Genomic DNA, 22,771 nt, shown 5'->3' on the forward strand with positions numbered 1-22,771 from the left:
TCACAAATCTCTGCCCCCCCCCCCCTAAAACCATATTTCCATTTAGAAAATAAAACATGCTTCAAATCGCTTTCAACTATTGTCATTGTAGTGCGTATTTAATGTACCGCTGCACTCTGATGTTGTAGGAGAAAACATTTATTAAAAAGTATATTTAATTAAGCAGAACGTGTTGGCTATATTTATTTAAAGTTGCGCATTTTGATGTGACGTCACATTTCCCAAACCCCCCCCCCCCCCTCGTCACAAATGTCTGACCCCCCCCCCCTCGCCAAGATGCGTGACGTCATTTATGACCGGCCTCCTTCACATTCTCACTCGAGATGCGGTAAGCGGACAGGACCAATCCATGACCACCGCCATCACACAATCTCTAGTGTCGGCGGCATCGCGCTGGTCGCCATGGGGACTGGTGCAAAAAAATTAAAGATGCCCCCCCCGCCCCCCCAAACTGCTCTCCAATTTTGCTCCGTCTTCTTCGGCAGTCCAGCGCGCCTGGGATCACCCTCCAGCCTGTGCACGGTTGCATGTACTGTGCTGAACTTTCGATTTAAAACTTTCGTGACTGCAGGGATTCATCTTCTTGGTTCTTTCGGTAAAGTCACGTAGAAGGGAAGTAATAAAATAATAAAAATAAACAATAAATTCACTGTCTTTCCAACAGACCTGTTCTTCACCTGAGGACGGCTGCTTGCGTTGTGGCCGAAACTTCGTGAGAATTATTTTATTGCTTTATTTTTATTATTTTATTATTTCCCTTCTACGTGACTTTACCGAAAGAACCAAGAAGATGTGCTGAACTTCTTTCACACCGTACGTAGCCAACCGTGCAAACCGGCGGCTGCCGCCGCTGGCCTCTGCAACTCGGGGCCGTCTTCCCAGTCGCGGCTCGGCTCCGGATCGGCTTAAAACGATGCCGAGTCGGGTTCCAAAGATGCACGAGTGGCTCAGTGCTGGCTCGGCTCTGGCTCTGGCTCGGCTCTGGCTCTGGCTCTGCTCTGGCTCTGGCTCCGGCTCGGCTCTAGCTCGGCTCTGGCTCTGGCTCGCTTGTCGTCGCAAAGGCGAGATGTTAACTACCTCACCTGGTGTCCCCGCAAGTCGTGGGTTCGATCCCGACCCCCGACGCCCGTTCTCCCCGTGGTCGCGTGTATTTCTCTCCGGGTTTTCCCCTCCACATTTAGAAACGTACGGTTCAGAGTATTTGGCTGCTAAAAACGTCCACGTGACAAGCCACTTCGTTGAGTTACCGTTTGTGGCCAGGTTTGCTTCTGGAAAGGAAAAAAAGAGCTGCTATATAGCTCAGTGGACCTTACCTGGTAAAATAAAAAAGTGGTTTAGCTTAATTTTAGTTTAAGTCAAGCCGGCTCACTTGAGCCTTGAGGCAAGCCTGAGTCGAGCCCGGACTCGGGATACTGGGCCGAGGCTGTCAAAACCTGTAACGTGCCAGCCAAGGCTCCAGCAGACAAACTCCAACGGAGGCTCTCGCTCATGTGCCACACACACAAACAAAAAAACACACACACACAAAACACCACACAAAAAACACAAATCTAAATCCATTCCCGAAAGTCCCGTGCGTCGGACGGAATGTTCAAGTTTTGGAGTGTGGAAATTCCACACGCATACAGGTCGCGGGTCCAAGTGAGGAATTCCACCACTGATTTAGAAGAAAAAAACATAAGTCTTTTAATAATGATTTCACTCGGTACACTTTGTGCGTGGTGACCGACGCCGGAACTGTAAGAACGTGTAGGCGGACGTCGTGTTTTACAGCTGGAGACAGTTGATCGGTAACTGTGTTTATAGACGGGGGGGGGGGGGGGCAGCTTCCTATTATCGACAACCCACCACCACCGTGCAGCCAATCGGCTCATGTGCAGCCGCCCGAGGTGTGGATTGTTGCGGCGGCTTGGGGGAGGCCTTCATCCAGCAGTGGATTGAGCACAAGATGACGATGATGACGACGACGATGATGATGACCGTACCATCATTAATAAACAATTGCGTTGGACAAGAGCGTGGCGTGAGGGTCCATGCGGAGAGGACCGGGAATTTACCTTTATGCAAAGCTTACAATACTATTTCTGAGCTTTACACCAATCCGTACGTTTATCCAACGCCTACAAATAAAAATGTACGCAAAGTACCACCCGTGCGTGTCCGGCGATTTTTTTTTCTGTACGAGTGTTGGGAGCAGTGGCGTAGCAGAGCTCGCTGCGTGGTTCCGTGAACCCGGAGCACCTGGATCCGATTCCTGCCCATGGTGGCAATCGTTAAGATAACCTGCATTCGGCCTCCCCAAGGCAGACTCAGCCTGAAAAAGAGCATTTAATGGGGTGTTGTGAACACCACCAGCACTCGGGAGACAAAGGCGGACAGGCGCCGTGATGGCCACGCCAATCCTCTCGCGTGTCGTGCTCGCCTTAATAGGTGTCCGCTAACAGCACTTGCCCCAACAGTCTAAAAACCTACACAAGAGAGGAAGCGCGGCGATGTCCGTGTGGCTCTGAGCGAGGGCGAGGATTAGAGGCAGCGTGCGGATTCGACTCGGGCTTAGGGTCACAGCGTCACTGGCCGAGAATCAAGTGGATAGTTTAGTCGGGGGACAGGGCAAGGGTCACGATGCGGATCGCTTAACGATTCCAAAAGCCAGCGACCGGTACATGGATTTCGGTGAAATGTTAGTCGTCACGAATGCACCGATCGGCACGAGCCAACGGACGAACCGCACGGCAGCGTAAGCCACCGTTGCGGTACATTAACCGGAAACTTCTCAATTCAAAGGAAAACTGCGCGGGCCCTGCAACTACTACGCCTGGGCTCACTCACGCCACCGCTAGCGGACGGCGCCTCCGCCGAAGAGGCAGCTGCCGAGGGGCATTCGGTCCGACTCTTCGACGCCGACCCGGCGTCTTGGAGAGGTGAACGTAAGCCCCCAAACGCACCTCGACCTTGCCGATGGACTGTGCCAGAGCCTTTTAAACACCGCTGGGTGGACCAGAGACGGTGGGGGATTTGAAGAAACTCTCCGCGTTGTTTCGCGCCGGGAGATGGAATCTAAGCGGCGACCTCTGGGTTGCAGGTCCGTTGTGATAATCGCGACTCCACTGCCGCAGCTCCCGTCGTTTCTCAGTAAAATTACGTTCATTGCTCTAGTCCAGCGGTAGCTAATACGTGGAAGGGCGATCTGCGTTTTTTGTTGTAGATCTCAGGACAAATCAGAACCAAAACAATGACAAGAAAAAAAGCACAAAATTTTCACTTTGGCTAAAGGGCAAATAAAATAAAAAATCCCCGACAAAGAATTCCTACATTTATTTACTTCTTCCAATAGATGGTGCGAGTACTTTATGTCTGTAGCATATAACATGGCTAACTGTGTCGGGGTAATGTTTGTTGGTCATAGCTTTCTTGTGGTGGATCGTGGAGACAGTTGGGGTCCACCACAGTGGATCACAGTGCTTGGGTGGATCGGACACACCACCGATACAAGAGACGTTCTGAACGTGCGTGGCTGAATAACGGTAGCCGGTCTTTCATCGCCTCTTCACGCGATGGCCCAGTCATGCAAGAAATCCAACTCTGGTATCACGGTCACTGTCAGCGTCACAACGAGAACCTGCGTCAGATGCGGGGGGGTTGTCAGGGTTAGGGTCAGGGTCAAGGCCTCGCGAATGCCCCCCTAAGCCAGCCAAGTGTCACAGTCAGGACTAACGCTTGGGGGTAGGATCACGGTTTCGGTGAAGAACCAGTGCCAGGGTAAGTGACCGAGTCTCGGGGCGCGGCGGCCAAGATCGGCAAGCGTCAGCGTCAGCTGGGGCTCGTATCATGACCCAAAGATACGGTCGAGCCCAATGTTTCAAGGTCAGGGTGAGGGTCAGTAGTCGGTGGCTGCCATGTGAGTGAAGAGTCAAGCTCACACCAGAGCGCGGTGAGGGGTGGGTCAGCGCTGCTGAGCCAGGAGCTCGTGGGTCGCGTTCGGGGTCCGAGTCGGCGCCCCGCGCTCGGCTTCTCAGTGGCAGAGCGAGAGTGGCGATGAGGGTCGCTGGCTCACGGTCAAGGTCAAAGCCCGAGGTCAAAGGGTCACTGGCTGTCGTCGGCTGAGTCGACGGGCGAGGCCGACCTGGCGGAGGCTGGGGGGCTGCCCGAGCCGTCTCGCTCAGAGCCCGACACCGCCGCCGCCTCCTCCTCCTCGTCGTCGTCATCGATGTTGCCACGCCGACGACGCCCTGCCGAGGCCCCCCCCACCGCAGCCTCCTCGTCCTCGTCGGAGTTGCTGCCCCCGCGTCTCCCACCGTCGTCGTCGTCGTCGTCACGGCCGGCGCGTCCTCCCTCGTCCTCCGATGAGGAGTGGGCGGATCTGAGTGGCGCAGAGGCGGAGGAAGGGTTGCCATCGTCAGAATTCTCAACTGCCGCGACATTGGGGTTAGTCCGCAACTCTCATCGCGCTCTCCTGCCTCTCCCCTCTCATCTCACTCTACTCCCCTCCACGCACTCTCCTGCCTCTCCCCTCACTCTACTCCCCTCCACGCACTCTCCTGCCTCTTCCCTCTCACCTCACTCTACTCCCCTCCATGCACTCTCTTGCCTCTCCCCTCTCATCTCACTCTACTCCCCTCCACGCACTCTCCTGCCTCTCCCCTCTCCCCTCACTCTACTCCCCCCCTCCACGCACTCTCCTGCCTCTCCCCTCTCACCTCACTCTACTCCCCTCCATGCACTCTCCTGCCTCTCCCCTCTCACCTCACTCTACTCCCCTCCACGCACTCTCCTGCCTCTCCCCTCTCACCTCACTCTACTCCCCTCCACGCACTCTCCTGCCTCTCCCCTCTCACCTCACTCTACTCCCCTCCTCCATGCACTCTCTTGCCCCTCCCCTCACTCTATTTCTTTGTTTCACTTGCCAGGTAAGGCCCACGTGGCTCTTTTTCAGAAGGGACATGGCAACTAATGATAGCTCGACGATCACACTCTGCTCCACTTCACGCACACTCCTGCCTCTCATGTCGCTCTGGATGGTCGGTCGGGCCACCCAATTCTATTACCAACATAGACACATATCCATATATATATCTACTTCCATTCGTGTATTTCAGTGCCCCGGATTGGCCGGAGGCGCCGTCTCACCGCGAGCGACGGCTGCCGGCGTCGCTGGGCGCACGGGGGCTCTGCCCGCCGCCGCCGCCGTCCGATTCGCTGTCCGACACGAGGCGTTGACGCTGCTGCTTGGGGGCCTCATCCCCGTCGGAGTCCGAGGCGGAGCCGCTCGCCTTGCCCCTGTCAGTGGCAGAGGGGGACGGAGGGGGACGGAGAGGGGACACAGGGAGAGGGATGAGGAGCGAGGGACAAGGGGGAGAGAAGATAGAGAGTGGGGAGAGAGTTACAGGGAGACCGTGACACCGAGACAGACAAGGAGAGAGACACAAACGAGGAGAGACAACAACAACAACACGGCAACAGCCGCCATTCGCCACCAAGTGGCGGTGACGTCACCACGGTGCCTGTGCCAGGTCAGGTGCACTTTGAGGACATGTGAAGAAAGAGAGACGGGGAGACACACACATGCAGAGAGACAAAAAGAGACACAGGGAGAGTTACACATGTGATGAGGTGGACGGGGCTGTAAGGTCACGGGCGGGTGAGCAGGTGGAGCGGGTGGAGTGGGTGAGTGAGCGAGCGAGCGGAACGGGTGGAGTGGGTGAGTGAGCGGGTGGAGCGGGTGAGTGAGCGGGTGGAGTGGGTGAGTGAGCGAGCGAGCGGAGCGGGTGGAGTGGGTGAGTGAGCGAGTGAGCGGGTGGAGCGAGTGAGTGAACGAGCGAGCGGGTGGAGTGGGTGAGTGAGCGAGCGAGCGAGCGAGCGAGCGAGCGGAGCGGGTGGAGTGAGTGAGTGAGCGAGCGGAGCGGGTGGAGCGGGTGAGTGAGTGAGCGAGCGGGTGGACAGGGTTGGACACGGACCCCTCGTCGGCGATCTTGAGGGCGTCGTCGTCCGAGGAGTCGTCGCTCGACGAGATGATGGCCTTCGACTTCACCTTCTTCATCATGGCGGCCGACAAGCGCTCGCCCTTCGCCTCCTGCCAAGTGAAGCAAAGACGAAAATAATTTTGTCATTTTTAGATAATAATGTGCAAATACTACTTGCGCTGTTCCTATGGTCCACACGTTAGGTGCGATCCCAATACAGAAAATTCGGCAAACGCGGGCATGACGGTCGGCCCGCAGCCTCGAACGACGTCACCGAGGTTCTGAACGTCCACCGCGAAAGAAGACGGCGCGTTGCGTCCCACGGTCGATACGCTCGTCGCAGTATTAACCGGGGCGGCCTGCCGCGGCCGAACCGCGAACCTCTGCAGGCGTGCCGCCACCTCGGCACTGGTTCGGCTATCGTGCCAAGCCACCGCACACGTCAGCCGTGGCCAGGAATCAAAGCCGGGTGGCTGGGTTCATAGCGCGGCACGCGCTAACTACTGCGCCACCACTGCTGCCCGCAGCCCACCCCCCTCCCACCAATTATTCGTCTTTTTCAGTCTACGCATTTAACGCCTCGCCTCTTTGCGCTGCCGCTCCTTCTTCTGCGGCTGCTTGCGAGGTTTCTTGGAGCGGGGGGCCCCATCATCCTGGCCCCTGCACACGCGCGTGCGCACACACACACACGTGCACACTAAGGTTAACGCACACGCAAGCGTTTCAGCAACCCACACCCACGCGCACCAACGCGGAACCACGTAGCAGTGCGGCCTGGCCCCACGTCCCTCAGCGTGCACTGCCACCACTCGCCCCCATGACGATGCCGTGCCCCAACTACCTCCGACCACCACCAAACACCACCAAACACCACCGACGCGTGCCTAAGAAACCTAACATTGAAAGAAGTTAGCAAGGCAAATGACCAACCAATCAAATTACTTGCCAACCCACGTAACCGGACTATTTGGTGCTGCGTGAGCACAATTAATTATTAAAAGAACTCGGCACGTTCCGTCAATAACACCGTGTGGCCTTAAAAGGCCAAAAATATACATTAGCTGACGTTTTGGGCAACAGCCCTCCTTCATGGCAACGGACGCGTCGAGTGTTTTTTACATAAGCGGAGCAGAGCGTTTGGGTCCCTAGAACATTTGAGCTCGGCGTTAATGTGTGCACCACATTGCACCCGTGAGGCCAATTTGTGAGATAAAATTTTTTTTATCAGATCGACTCCGCCAACTGGCATTTACTTGATTTATTTTTCTCCGCTGCAAATTATATTCCCGGCTGTGGCGTCACCTCGCTATCACACGAGCGCCTGGGTTTAATCGCGGGTGCCTGCAACCCGCATTAAAAAACCGTCATCTCAAGTGGCTTCGGACGACGCACGGCAACGTGGAAAAAACAGCGCCCAGCCTCTACCCATTGTGTGCAAAAAGCATCGGCTGCTTCCTGAAGAAGTGGACTATGGTCCCCCCCCCCCTTCGTTTTTACGAGATCGATCGGCATCGAAATCTATTTGAGCCAATGCGACCGACTGACTCGCACACCCCGACCCTTCACAAAACCCTATGAGACCGCACTGGCAATTTGTTTTACGCTGTTGCAGAGCATGTTGCGTATCTGGAATTACAATTACAAAGTCAAGGCGTACAGCATCTCATTATTATTTTATTATTATGCATTCCGCTTGATCGCCCAGGAAACCCTCACTGAGTCTCGTGACCTCTTTTTCAGGAGGGTCCTGAAAAACTTTCGCAGTGGGGGGGGGGGGCGATGATTGTGGTGCTGTGCAATCCCAAATGAGTAATTTTGAGCGCCTAACTGCAAATGAATCTCGAGGTGCCATACATTATTAAAACACTGTTATAGACTGTCTTTTTTTCTTCTACGTAACGTTTTTCTGCAATCGGTGAGGACTACTCGGTGAATTTGACATGTCCGCAACCTTGATCAGAATTCACGTTTTAACTTTATTCAAGGGGCGACTGTGACTCTGGTGAGTTGTTGCTCAAGTCGCCCACTTTACACTCCCACCCCCGGCCTCCTGCTTGCGTGTTGTCGGTCGGCAGGGAGCCCAAGTAGAAGGAGAGCGACTCAAGCAAGAACAACAACAGGTGACTAAGTGGCACGCGCAGTCGCACCCCGATACAGTTAAAGACTGCCGACAGGATAGGCGAGGTTCTGCCAGCACCGATCGCATCAAGGGGAAGTTCTCTGACCTGAACGGGGCTTTCAAACGGGTGAAAAAAAACCAGACGTGCAGGGGGAGAAATGAAAATAAAAGTTAACAAATCAGATTACCCACTCTGGTGGCGGCTCCTGGCCTTACGACCACTGTGGATGGGAAAACATCGCACGGACGCACGCACGCACGCACGCCACACACAGAGACCACGCCGTTAGTGCGAGTGTCACATTGCATGGCTGTAGAGGCAGCTGTGTGTGTGCCAGCACCAAAGTAATAACAGACCCACCACCTTCGTCGTCAACACTAGCCCAGAAGCCAAGGGGTCGATGCCATTTGGGGTGGAAAATGCTCCCCCAGTACCCACCACTGGAAGTGCCCACCATGGGCAGTGTCTCTGCGACACGCAGCCCGTCTCTCTCTCACACACACACACCCCCCATTTCTCAAACACATCACCACTCTCACACACACAAACACAAAGACTAGCCTTAACAGACTGTTGTGGCGAGAGCTGGTTTGCGAGTACCTGTGAAGGCTGGCACGGCACACAAGGGGGTGGGTGGCTAACACCACGCCCGGCTACCTTTGTCTCCCTAGTGGCAATGTTTTTTACACACTGCACCAGATACTCATTTGAGGCTGAGTCGACGTAGGGGAGGTCCAGGACCGGTTTCGATAATCGTCACTGATGTTGGCCGTGAGCGAGAATCGAACTCGAGTCGCCAGCGGTCGTAGGCCAGCGCGCTATCCACTACACTACGGCTCGCACACACGCAGCCCCCTCTCACACACACACACGCACTTCCAATTAGCACAGTTGGCTACGCAGTGCGAAATAAGTTCAACATACATACACACATGCAACCCCCACCTCTCACGCACAGCGGCAGACTCGCAGACATGCAGCGCCAGACTCGCACACACAGCCCCTCGCACACACAACCTCTACCCCTTACACACAGCCCCCGTCTCTCATAGACACAAGGCAAAGATAAAGACCCCCCCCCCCCCCGTGTAGCCTTAACAGACTGTAGGGGCAAGTGCTGTTAGCGAGCACCTATAAAGGCCGGCACGGCACACGAGGGGGTGAGTGGCCACCACCACGCCCGGCCGCCTTTGTCTCTCTAGTGGCGATGTTTGCACATCGCACCAGGTACTCATTTCAGGCTGAGTCGACCGAGGGGAGGCCCAGGATCGGTTCAGATAATCGTCACTGGTTTTGGACGCGAGCGGGAATCGAACCCGGGTCGCCAGGTTTATAGCGCAGCGCGCTAACCGTTACACCACCGCTCCCCACATATTACCACTCTCTCTCACACACACAGGGCCAGACTCTCTCACACACACACGCAACTTATACCTCTTACGCACCGCTCCTCTCTCACACACACAGGGCCCCTGTCTCTCACTCACACACATCACCAGCCAGACACAGAACTCCGCTCTCTCCCACAGACACTGACCCTCGCTTGCGACTCCTCTCCCCGTCGGTGCCGTCGCCGCCCTCCCCCTCGCTGCTGCTCGCTCGACGCTGCTTCTTCTTGCGCGCCGTTGGCAGGTCGTCCTCCGAGCCGTCGTTCACAAATTCTTCGTAGTCGGCGCCCTTGCGCCTCTGCGGAACACGACCCCAACTCTCAAGATTCTTAGCTCTTTCGGTAAAGTCACGTAGGTAAAAAATTTAATTAAAATTAATACAAAATAAAAACAATAAAATCACGACGTTAATTTTAATTTCATTTTTTACCTACGTGACTTTACCGAAAGAACTAAGCGTATGAATCCTTGCAGTCACGAAAGCTTCAAATCTAGACTCTCAAGATTCTGTTTGAGGACGCCCGCGAAACAGGTTTAAGCCCGCGACACCACGATTCATGACCGCGTTCCGGTCAAGGACGTGCTAATGACCTAAGTGAGAAGTCGAGTCGGGTCACGCGGTCATTCTGACTTCCCACACAAACACAATGTTACACACAAAGACGTTACGCGCACAGACACAGGTGCACAGCAACAACCAACAACAGACGCCATTTGCCACCATTTGGAGGCGGCAGCTTTACCACGGCGCTCGTGCCAGGCTAGGTGCGCTTTGAAGCCATCATGCGGAGTGCGGAAGTCTCCCCCCGCTGCTGGCAAGTGGTCACCGGGTTATGGGTTGACCGAGACAATCGGAGGGGTACGCACGGGCGCACTACGCGGGCGCCACGCCATAAGGGGCAGTTGCCACTTTGCCCCCCTACCTTGCCGCCGCCGCCTCCGCCCTTGCGCTTCTCGCGCTGGGGCTCGGCGCGCTCGCTGAACACCAGCAGGCCCTTGGTCTTCTCCACAAACTGCGCTCGTGTCTCCAGGAGCTTGCGCTGCTCCTCCGAGAGCCGGCGCCGCTTTTCTTCCTGCGAGTGAAATTAAGCAGACACTTTAGAAAATATCAAATTCATCATCATCATCATCACCATCAATCATCATTAGTCAGCCATGGTCGATCAACTGCTGGATGAAAGCTTCCCCAACACCCACGCCAAAGCCACCACCCGCCCCCCCCCTCTTGCAAACCCCGTGATGCAACAATCCACCCGTCACCTACACGTGGAATCGTTCATTCCTCCATCTCTACAGCTGACGTCCGTTTGGACGCGTTCCATTCCTCGACTGTCACTCCATTATCAGTTTTGACCATCGGCCACCATCCGTTCTAGTCACATTGCTGCTGTACCGCCTTCTCGAGCCATGGTATGGGGGGGGGGGGGGGCTCCTCCTCGACGCCAGAGGGAAGGGAGTCTCGCGAGATCTGTGCGGTGATCCACTTAACCCTCGCTGCTGCTGCCTCTACAGTGCTACGTTTCAGGCAGCCACGTGCGGCACAACCAACACCACCGCCAGGACTCGGCGGAAGAATGAGAAACTTGGTTATCCATTTCCAAACTAATCCTGGCCGCTCTTTTCACGGAATTTGGTTTCATTTTGCACGCGTTTTTTTTTTTTTTACCGCCACCACTGTGCCCACTCAGGAGCTGGTCGGTCGGTCGGCCGGCCGATCTCATTAAAAAGTAAAATATTGATCGGGGATGTCTCCGAGTGCCTGCGCCGAGCGGATGTGGTGTGGCCCTGCCGCGGTAGACAACGATGTCGATGATGTCGTCATTAAAAGCAGCACACACTGGAACCGGTGTTGGCCAAACATCCCCGCGCCGAAAAGATTCACACTGTACATGATACAATTGGGGTCACACACGACAACACCGACACCCCCCCCCCCCCCCTCGACTACTACTGCGAACACTTGGCAGGACCCTCCTTGAAAATGAGTTTTGAGACTCGGAAAGACTCTTCCGGGTGATGTACTGTATGTACGTGGAACTTCTTTTGCACCGTATGTTGCCAACCGTGCTAATAGGAGGTGCGGCTCGACAAGCAGATCAATAATAGGAATAGAATTATGGGAACTGCAGCATGTGGGTACGCGAGTGTGAATTAAATGAAATATTTATTTTTATTCTACATGCAGGGCATCGCGAGCCATCGTGTTCGACAATGGAACCCACGGAAGCAGATGTTACAGAGCTACTTCTTGAGAGCTCTCTTCATCAAGTGACCTCTGTTGCATGCGCACACACACAGCCACTCGCTCTGCATATGACAGTGACGTTCTCCGCATGACAGTCAAACCAAAGCTCAAATTCCCAGCGCTGGACCTCAGCCACATACGGTGCTAAACCACATTAAATTGGTGACGCCTTGACACTATCAACTGACCCCGGCCCCTACTGGACTGACTCGCCCATGCTGGACATTCGTGGAAAAAAAAAGCTTCATAGCTTATCGGATTTCTCGAAGATAAATAAAGATCTCGAGAAATAAATAAAGCCAGTTGAGGTGGTTCGGGCAGCTGGGAAGGATGCCCCTGGTAGACTCCCCCTAGAACTCTACCAGGCAGCACGTCCCACTGGGCGGCCCAGGACAAGCTGGCGGGACTATGTCGCTGGCCTGGGAACACCTGGAAATTGCCCAGGAAGAGCAAGAGTCCGTCGCCAGGGAAAGGGAGGTCTGGACCGCCCCCTACTCAATATGCTGCCGCCGCGACCCTCACAAGGACAAGCGGATTGAGAAACGAAGATAAAGATTCTAAACTCGCTCGACTTGAGAACTTTTTAGTCACAAGCCTGGATTCGAACCCAGGCTCTCAGCGGTGGCGGCTCAGGGCTCTGAGGTGAAGGGACAACAAACTGAACGCAAAAAGCAGTTCTCAGAATTTTTTAAAAGCCCTCCAACGCGCGCTGGCAAGCGTGAGGAAGCGGCGGCGAGCGGCACCTGCTCCTGCATGAGCTTCAGCTTGAGCTCCTCTTTCTCCTTCTCCTGCTTGGCGCGCTGAGAGCGCTCCTCCTCGTCCAGCTTCCTGGCTCGAGACACGTGGTACTGCGCTTGGCTCAGCAGGTCGGCGCACTGCCTGCACGCCCACGCACGAACGCAGGGTGTTAGCGAGCGCCCGTTACCACAGTGTCGAGCGGTTGCAGGAGGGCGTGGGCGAGTGACGGTGGGGTCAATGCCACGCGTACGCGAGGGTTGTTCGTTGTATTCTTAGGTTTTTTCGGTAAAGTCACGTAGGTAAAATGTTTTTATTAATAAAGGTAAAATTTAAATAAAATTAAAATCACGACGTTTCGGAGGCAACACAAGCTTCCGTCTTCAGGTGGAACCGTCACAGCACGGTAGCTGTATCAAGTGAGAGAAATTCTAAGATAACAGTCCTTGTGTATATACTGGTTGAGGGTGGAAGGAGCCAAGGGAGGCCCTGAATATTATTTTTGTGAGGTTCGGTGCGGCTGTTCATTGTGTTCGTTCGTTTGGAAGTAGCTTGGAGTGAATGCGCAAAAGTATTGGAAGACGAAGGCAAAAGTCCCCCGTATAGCCTTCACCATGCTGGCTGGGCAAGTGCTGTGAGCGAGGATCACCGATGAAGGCCAACACAGCTCACGATGGGGTGTTGCGGCCAGCGCCACGTCCGGCCGCATTCATCTCCCGCAGTTTTGATGTTTAAGCACCGCATCAGATACTTATTTGGGAGGCCCAGGAGTAGTTACGGTATCCGTCACCAATGTTGGCATTGAGCGGGCATCGAACTTTGGTCGTCGGATTCGTAGTGCAGTGCGCTAACCGCTACGCTGTCACTCCACAATCGACACACGACCCTCACACACACGCACTACTCACACACGTGATACTGGTAGGAACCTCCTGGTTACACCAGCCCACAGGGGATTATTGTGTCCGTCGTGCAGGGAGGGGCTGGGTGGGGAGAGGCTGGGTGGGGAGGGGACGGTGGGGCTGGGTGGGGGGTGGGAAGGGTGGGGCTGGGTGGGGAGGGGCTGGTCACCCCGTGGTACCCTTATAAAACTCAACGTTTAACCTACTCACGCCGGCTTGTGCCCACCCTCACAGTCGGGCATATTTGCGGAATACACCACGCCGCTGTTGACCCTGGCCATTGACCGAGCAACCCAACGTTCCTACCAGCTCCCTCCGCAGGAGTGTGATTAATTCAGCTCTGACCTGGCTTCAGCTGCCGCCTGGGCCAAGTCGAACTTCATGCGGTCGCCAGACTTGCTCAGGTAGCTGAAGTACCTGCAACACAACAACGCGCACACCGCTTGCAGCCAGCTGAGAGAACGATGAAAATTATCTCACCCAAGAAAATATCAAGGAGTGACAAGGAGAGGGGGAGTCCAGGCTACGTTTTTTGAGAGTTTGGTTTTGCGTGGGAGGAAAACTCGGAGAGCCCGGAGAACACCCACCGCGCGTACGAGGGGGGACAATGTTCGACAGCGTTATCTCCTGGCCACACCTCACAGCCCCACGGCTACCACACCCGGCAAGCCCTGGTGCTCACCCATCGAAAGTAGTAACCGGGCTTAACCTTTCCTTAGCTTCTGAGATCTGATAGGGAACAGTCGCATTCAGGGCGATTCAAAGCGATTCTGTCACGTTAAGTAAGCGAGGGGAAACTCATCAGGCAGTGGAAAGCGTGGTGCCAAATGGGACCCACGGAGACCAGGGAGGGTTGGTCCACACGGAGACCCAAGGGAGGGGGCAATGACCGCTAGTGCTGTACGAATGATTCTTAACAAGTTGTTGAGTGCCGAGATTACTGTTTAAACCAGGTGAGACAAGTAAAGAGACCAGGTTAGGAGTCTAATTTGCAAGAGTGACAAAGGTAAAAACATAAAGATTAAGTATGTACAACAAATCACCGAAGTAGAAACAGGAGCAAAAACAATCTTGTTACAGAAGAAAGTGAAAAACAGTGCACAAACATGAACCAATACTGATTCCGAATACATTTTTGAGTTAGGCCGCAGAACGATCCAACCAAATGTTTGTTGTTAAACCCCTCCACCACCCGACATTGCCAAACACGTTCATATGAACTATTGTAGCTCGCCTATCGGTTGCTCGAAGGAACAATTCCCGCTAAAATGAGATACGGCGCTCCGTTTAATACTGCTCCAGCCAAGCAAGCATCTTCAGATCAGAAACCAGGTGGCCAAAATACAATCCTGGAGGCATTACACAGTTGTCTTATTGTGTCCGACTGCTTCCTGAAGCATCATTTCCAGACCTCGTATTAAACCCACAACTCTGCCCCCGCCTCCCCCCAACGCCCCCCCCGCCCCGCTCCACCCCCCCACCTCTGCGCCAGCTCGAGCTCCTTGACGGCGCTCAGCACGGCCTTGAGGTTGCTCTTCTCGTCACGCAGCACCGACGTGGCGAGACGCTGCAGCACCAGCGCCACGTTAAACATGAGCACGCTGTCGCTGGGCGCCACGTGCCGCGCCTAGTGGGGTCGGCGGGGTCAGTGGGTGGAGGGGGCGGTGGGGGGGGGGGCGGTGGGGGGGGGCAGCAGTGAGGGGGGAACGCAGCAAGGAGAAGAACGTCAAGAATCACCACTGAAAAGCTAAGATGGGGACCCTCCCCATGTGTGCGCGCGTGGGCACGCGCTCTTGCCTTGAGAAGGGTTTGCTTGCACTCGGCCAGCTTGCCGCACTTGAAGTACGCCCGCGCCAGGAACAGGAGGACCTCCGTGTTCTGACACTTGAAGAACTTCTTGAGGCAGTTCTCGTACTGCGGATATCAATCGCGAAGAACGATCAACCGAGGGCAGCAGCGCCTTTGTGCGCAAGTGAATATGGAGCGGTTCTCAGCTCTGTAATAACGACGGAAAAGGATGCAAATACACACAAGACATCGACACTTGTACCCGCCAACATGGGCCGTTGGGGGAGCAGGAGCTGCTTAGCGAGCACCTATGAAGGCGCAATAGGTGTTGCCGTGGACGGGACCACGCCCGCCTGCCTTCATCGATCATGTTTTTGTATTGTTTGTTGTTGTAATGTTTTTACCCGCCCCGGACTGGACATCTGTGAAAAAGAGCTATATGGCTTATCAGATTCCTCCACGATAAATATTCTGATTCTGATCTCCCCAGTGCTGATGTTGATACACCGTACAATCTAATACTGTTCTCCACACATGTACAGTCACTCGCTAGCACGCACTCACGCATACACACGCACGCACACACGCACGCAGATACACAAGCACAAACACACGCACGCACGTGCACTCACACGTACACAGGCACGCATGTACACACGCACATACACACACACACGCACGTGCACATGCACACACACACACGCACACACACGTACACAAGCACACACACACACACCGCACCATTTGCACGGCGCTGATGAACTGCTTCTGCTCCACGTAGATGTGCGCCAGGTTGAGCCACACATCGCACACGTCCGCCGTGGCCTCGCGCACCTGGGCAAACACGTCCCGGGCCTCGCGGATGCAGCCCTTGTGGGCCAGCACGGCGCCTGCGACATGCGCACGCACACGCGAGCGATGGCCGCGTCACACCTCCCGTCACTGGCACGTCTTAGCGGGGCCGGCACGGGGCCCTCACCGTACGGGTGGGTTTCCTCACTGGCTATCTTCTGCGCCGAGCCAGAACCCGAGTGGAGTTGCGTGTAGTTTTCCACTGGTTACATGCCGTGGCCAAGCCAGAACTGAACCATAATACGCTGGCCTTACAAGACATCTGAACCTGGCTCGGTGCCAAGCAGGGGCCAGGGCTAAAGGCATGTTCATTGCGCGTGACGTCAGTCGGCGCACCGCACAACCGAGCCGCGCCGGGGCTACGCCAAGCCAGCCCCGCGTGCCTTTAGGAGGCCCTTGCCACGCTGTTTTACTTCCGCAGAAGTCGAGCCGCGCCACTGACATGCAATCGCATGCAGCGAACGAGTCCAGATGCGTGCGAATGACGCGGCGACGCCCGAGTCCTCGCCGAAGCCACGCGCAACGAATGCGTCACTTTCCCCACCCCCCTGGCCTGGCTTAGCCCCAAGCCAGATTGAGACGTCTTCTTGCGAGGCCAGCGTAGCGAGCGGTTTGGTTCGGGGGGGGAATAGCTTGGAAAATAGCCCAATGGACAACCACCCCGTAGTGTGACGAGGGTGGTTCGGCTCGGATACGTTAATTAAGCTAAACTAGATTTATTTGACAAGGTAAGGCCCACTGAGCAATATATAGCTCTTTTTCAGAAACGACCTGGCAACAAATGATAGCTCAACGAAGTGGCTTATAATCACGTGGAAATTTTTAACAGCCAAATACAGGTAGTCATCTACTTACGATGGAGATGCGTTACGACGACCCCATCGTAAGTCGAAAATATCGTAAGTCGAAGATGGCCTAGTCTACCCAGGAGTCTTAAAGAATGGTGATAATTTAGCAAAATAGAGCAATTTACAGTAACATACTGTATAAACTATATATTGTATGTATTTATCAATTACAATACTGTATTGCACAGTAAAATGTAAAGTAAAAAAACAAGGTAAATTCTTAGCCTACCTATATGAACTGCAATTTAATAGAAAGTTTTTTTCAGGAAACAATCCTATCTGCTATAAAAAAAACTTTTAACGTGAATTGAATGTATCGTACCTCATACGCTGCTGCGTTTGCCTGCCACGCGAAATGTACAATATTTAACAATTTTTTCGTATCGCCATCGTAAGATCGAAATATCGTAAGTCGGACCATCGTAACTCGGGAACTATCTGTACTCTAATTGCATGTTGATTCTAAATGTGGGGTGAAAAAAGCGGAGGACCCGAACAAAAATCCACGCGAGCACAGTGAGAGAGGGACACTGCAAACTCCAAATATACAGGAGTCAGGGTCGGGATCGAATCCACGACCTCCTGGATACTAGGCGAGGTATTTAACATCACAACACCGTGACACCCTAATCAGGGCCACGTCAGATCAGGGATAGAGCCCCGCTGAGGTCCCGGCTTCGGATCTGGATATCGGCCCCCCACGATTAAACCATAGTCTCACCGATTCCATTAGCCTGCGTACAGGTTTTTGGGGTCGTTCCTCAGAACCTGTTTGTAGATGGCCAAAGCACGATCCTGATGACGTTTTTCCTGGAAAAACAACAACAGCCAAATATTCGCACAGACTTGTTACTTAATTTTACTCTCCATTTAACTAGCACATTAAAACGTACACCACAAGCATAAACCGAGTTAAACGTACACACTACGCACAGGTTCAAAGACAAAAGTCAAAAGAGCGAGTGTGCGATCGTGCTCGTACATCGAGTCGGCCTTAGATTTAGACGGACATCCCACTCTCCTATGGCCATGAACCAAAAAGAACCACAACGTGTTCACGAGGCGTCAACGTCACTCCATCTCTCTCTCTCTCTCTCGCCTTCTCCTTGTCCCGTGTGGGCTGGTGCAGCGTCTGCAGCCACACGTTGCCCAACGCCAGCATCGAGTAGGCGTCGTTCTGCGTCGCCGGCTGCTTCAGGATTCGCTCGAAACTTTTTCTGCCCCGGCTGCCACTCCTGCTTGGCGAGGTGAAGGTTCCCGATGAGGGACCAGGCGTCTGGGTGGTCCTGCATGGAAAATAACCGCACGCAAACAGGCGTGCTCGATCACCATCACCATGCCGTGCATGCGTGGCATGCGTAGCAGGCGTGTGCAATGCTCTCAGCCTTGTCTAGACCACTAACCAAACAGATTAACAACGATTTAAAGCTTTCGTGACTGCAGGGATTGATCTTCTTGGTTCTTTCGGTAAAGTCACGTAGAAGGGAAATAATAAATAATAAAATAAAACATAATAAAATAAGTTTATTATGTTTAATTTTTATTATTTTTCGGTAAAGTCACGTAGAAGGGAAATAATAAAATTATAAAAATAAAACATAATAAAATAATAAAGTCACGTAGAAGGGAAATAATAAAATTATAAAAATAAAACATAATAAAACAATTTTATTAGGTCAGATTTTTATTATTTTATTATTTCCCTTCTACGTGACTTTACCGAAAGAACCAAGAAGAGGAGATTAACAACGTTCAATGGGTGTGTGCTGCTCATAAACATCCAATATGCCTGACTGCCTGGATCTTGTCCTGACTATGGCTGATGCTGTTTCAATTGAAACATCATGTATATAATTGCCAAATCTATCTGTGAGAACTATTCTTCAATTCACCAGTGAGTGAGCTGAAACAATGATAACTGGCGTCGTTAAATGGGGCAATTTAATTACTTTGGCTGTGTCGGGTGGAGGAGGGTTCTTTAGGCCATTAAGTGGCCTAACCCAGAAACCAATTAATGGAACCTGGAAGAAAAACATTAATAAAAAAACGTTATCGGTACTGAGGCTCCCACAAGGCCATGCGGGAGGGCGTGCAGTACAGTTTGGCACCAGCTATCATAGAGTGGCAGTCATATCACTACAGTTCTCTGCGGTGAGTAAGATGCCTTTGAAAACAAAGGCGCTACGCCTCTGTAAATAAAATGTACGCCGAAACGCCGAGATTCAGCGGTGAACGGGACCAACCCGGCAACTAGCAGTCGTCTCAGAACGCGAAAAGTCAAACCTGGAGAATACGGTGCTATCGGCCGAGAAAATGAAGAGCATCTCGCGACGGGTCACCTGGTTGATCTGCAGGGCCTCCTTAAACCAGTCGGAGGCCTCGTAGAAATTCCCCTTGTCTCTCGCCATGCAGCCGAGTCGCAGGTAGCCTGTGCGGCAAAGTCGGGGTGGATTTCCTGTTCAAATCAAATCTGTTCGTACATTTGGCCATCGCCCTATTTGTTATTGCGCAAGGCTGTCACGAAGGCGCTGCATTTCGCGGTTAGGATTTAACGAGCATTGAGGTGGTGCTTTTCATCCGTTTACAGCGCCTAGGCCAGTGGTGGAACGAGCACATTGTTACAGCGGACGCGAGTTTTATGAACCCTGGAGGGATGATGGTCCGAGTCAATTTCTCAAACATACAAACGCAGAGAACAACTCAATGGATGGACAGACCGACGGACGGGCAGAGAAACGGCTGGACGGACGGACGCACGGAGGGGCGGGGGGGGAGACTCACAGTCGACGTAGTTGGGATGCTCGCGGAGAATGTTCTTGTAGTGCTGTTCTGCGCCGTGGTAGTTGCACGTGGACTCGTGCAGGCGCGCCAGGTTGTACGTGCTCGTCACCGAAATGGCGTTGTAGTAGTGCTCGTCATGCTGGGCCTCGGCCTTCGCCCTGTCCAGCGACGCCGCGTAGTACTTCTGCTCGCGCACGCACGCGAGCACCCGCAACACGTTTCAGCGTGTGTTCATACACGAGGATACGTGGACACAGGCACACGCACGTGTAGCCACACACACGCCGTGTGCACACAGAAGGGTATGCGCAAGGGCAGAAGTGTACGCGCACACACACACGGCACAAGTGTGTACACCTACAGGCGTGCACACAGAGACGGCCAAGCAGTTTAACCCATAATATTAGTCCTATACAGACAACGATGACGATAACATTGGCAACGATAACGACAATCATAATAAGGAAGATAACAATGACGATATTAATGATGATTACAACGACAATCATGATGACAATGATGACGATTTGACGGCGTCGATGACGACGATAACGGCGACAGTGTCAATGAACAAACGGTGGCAGTAATGATCGCAACAATGACGACGATGGCAACAATGACGATGACCGCGCCATCACTGCAATGAAGGTGACGACGATGACTCTGGCGGCACCTTAGCCTCCCCCAGGTTGCCCAGGCGGAAGTGCAGCGCGGCGACGTTGTTGAGGATCTCGGGGGGAACGTCGGCCTGCACCTTCTCCTGCAGGATGCGTGTTGCCGTGCCGTAAGCCGACAGCGCGCCCTGGGGGTAGAGACGCACGTGGCCGTCACAAAGTCGAACCCCACGTGTAGCCTCTCGACAGACTATTGGCGCAAGCGCTGTTGGCGAGTTGCACCTATTAAGGGCAGCACGGCGCGCGAGGGAGGTGGGGTGCGACAGCACCGTGGGCCATCACACGCACGCACGTACGCATGCATGTATGTTAACTTATTTTGCATCATACGTAGCTAACCGTGCTGTATTTGGCTAGTGTTAATACCGATAGCTAAAAATGCTCATAATGAATAACATAACCAATTTTTGTGTACATGCTTCTGCAGCCTTGATTGTAATTCATAGGCCAACTATAAAACGCCTGTCGCTGCTGCTGACCCCAATATTTACAGAAACTTATCGATCTTTGTACACCAACGAGGGCCCTGAAATCTTCGAATCGTCTTAACCTGAGTACTCGGGAGGTCAAGGCTCACTTCCTAGGATCATCGGGCTTTTGCTTATATGTAGATCCCAAGCTTTGGAACGCTTTGCCTTTGCTAACAAGACAATCAAAATCGTTATACTGGTAGGAACCTCCTGGTTATACCAGCCCACAGGGGATTATTGTGTCCGTCCGTCCGTAGTGCATCCAAAAATGGGAGGGGTGGGGCTGGGTGGAGAGGGGAGGGTGGGGAGGAGCTGGGTGGGGAGGGAGGGGCTGGGTGGAGAGGGGAGGGTGGGGAAGGGGCTGGGTGGGGAGGGTGGGGCTGGGCGGGGAGGGTGGGGCTGGGTGGGGGGTGGGAGGGGTGGGGCTAGGGTGGGGAGGGGAGAGGCTGGTCACCCCGTGGTGCCCTTATAAAACTCAACGTTTAACCTACTCACGCCGGCTTGTGCCCGCCCTCACAGTCGGCCATATTTGCGGAATACACCACGCCGTCGTTGACCCTGGCCATTGACCGAGCAACCCAACGTTCCTACCAGCTCCCTCCGCAGGAATGTGTTTTAAGTCTGTCTTGAAATCTCACCTCTGTTAACTGAACATTTGCTCCTAATTCTGGTCGTTTATCCTGGTTCTATCCATGTATTGCTTTCCATACAGGGGGCAGATTGGGATCTACAGATGAAATGCACCTTACAAATGTAAATTATGATTAATATGAGACTGACGAACAACCTGTATGTCGGATTGCTCAAGGATCTGAGCCAATTCAATCCAGGCTTCCACATCGTCGGGGTACTGCTCCGTGACCTTCTTGAGGTGACCCTATGAACCGCACACAACACGTAAAACAAAGACAACGATGATGCCATCTTAGAGACCTTGTGGGCAAGTGTTGTTAGGGAGCGCCTATTCATTCGAGCCAGGAGGGAGGATAAGTCGATAGAGTCAATTGACTCGAACTTTTAATCGATGCCTCGGATCCATTAAAAAATGACAGCCGCCCAGATACCCAGCCTCGCAAAGGCGGGAAACCCACTACGAGGCAAGCCTGGCGCGGACTGATAAGACCAATGATGTCACCAAGCCTCGCCCATCAACTCCAGTCCAGCGGCACACACAATTACTAATCCATTCACAGCCCAGCTCTGAAAAAAATACATTGAACGCTGCCCCTGACACACACACACGAGGCCTCGTACCGAATGGTGAATTTTAGTCTGGACAGTCCGGAACGCTGTTCTGAGATTTATTTTGCCATGGAATTTCAATCTCCCCTGTCTTTGTGTCTGCATTATACTATTTCTGTCATCTTGGGATCATAGGAATATATTTGAAAAAGGTTCAAGTGATTTCCTGCTCAAACGAACATCTCCAGTTTACAGCCCTGAGCCACATTCCTATGGCAGGGGCGAGTTCAACCATAGGACAATCACTGTTGACTTCTCCACAAAGTATTATTCATTTTATCGACCCCAAAGAGATGTTGGGCTAAGTTAATCCACCAAAAAGGATTAGAACTCGCAACCTTCCGATTCCGAGCCACTCGCTGAACCGCTGAGCCACCTGACACCGAATCGAGAGGAATGTAGCGGTCGTGCCCGTATGTGCCGATAATCCCTACTCCAAACCGCAGCTCTTCAGGGATTCCGTAACCGTGTGAGAAAATTGAGCAACAATGCTCGGTTACCTTGGCAGTCTCTCTCTTCTCCTGGTCGTTGCTGGTGGCGTAGAGCGAGCCCAGGATCTTCATGGTCTCGTAGTTGTTGGGGTAGGCCTTGAGCACCTTCTCGAAGCAGCCGGCCGCGTTATCCCGGTCGCCGCGGTAGATGTACATCTGGCCCAGGCCAAAGTAGGGCAGCAGGAAGTTGGGCGAGGCGAACTGCGTCGCCTGGTAGTAGTACTGGAAGGCCTGGTCGTAGTCCCCCTGGGACGGAGAGTTTGGCACGGGCGAGA

The 22,771-nt window shown here is 53.5% G+C and overlaps 1 protein-coding gene across 1 annotated transcript in view; it reads right to left on the reverse strand.

Annotated features, from left to right (window-relative positions):
- Positions 1-1,553: 1,553 nt before the first annotated feature.
- CTR9 (CTR9 homolog, Paf1/RNA polymerase II complex component) overlaps positions 1,554-22,771 on the reverse strand; it is a 28,731-nt gene continuing 7,513 nt past the window's right edge. The window contains 21 exon segments of the mRNA XM_061552542.1: positions 1,554-4,360; positions 5,128-5,277; positions 5,955-6,070; positions 6,545-6,620; positions 8,268-8,300; positions 9,618-9,766; positions 10,392-10,541; positions 12,457-12,592; positions 13,696-13,767; positions 14,832-14,977; positions 15,148-15,264; positions 15,880-16,028; positions 17,560-17,572; positions 17,574-17,648; positions 17,938-18,048; positions 18,050-18,124; positions 19,178-19,266; positions 19,620-19,803; positions 20,293-20,421; positions 21,551-21,640; positions 22,506-22,742. Coding sequence (XP_061408526.1) covers positions 4,084-4,360; positions 5,128-5,277; positions 5,955-6,070; positions 6,545-6,620; positions 8,268-8,300; positions 9,618-9,766; positions 10,392-10,541; positions 12,457-12,592; positions 13,696-13,767; positions 14,832-14,977; positions 15,148-15,264; positions 15,880-16,028; positions 17,560-17,572; positions 17,574-17,648; positions 17,938-18,048; positions 18,050-18,124; positions 19,178-19,266; positions 19,620-19,803; positions 20,293-20,421; positions 21,551-21,640; positions 22,506-22,742 — 2,574 coding nt within the window. The 3' untranslated portion in view covers positions 1,554-4,083.

The sequence above is a fragment of the Lethenteron reissneri genome, chromosome 2 (assembly GCF_015708825.2).
Source record: "Lethenteron reissneri isolate LAM-NWPU_2019-01 chromosome 2, ASM1570882v1, whole genome shotgun sequence".
Lineage (NCBI taxonomy): Eukaryota > Metazoa > Chordata > Hyperoartia > Petromyzontiformes > Petromyzontidae > Lethenteron > Lethenteron reissneri.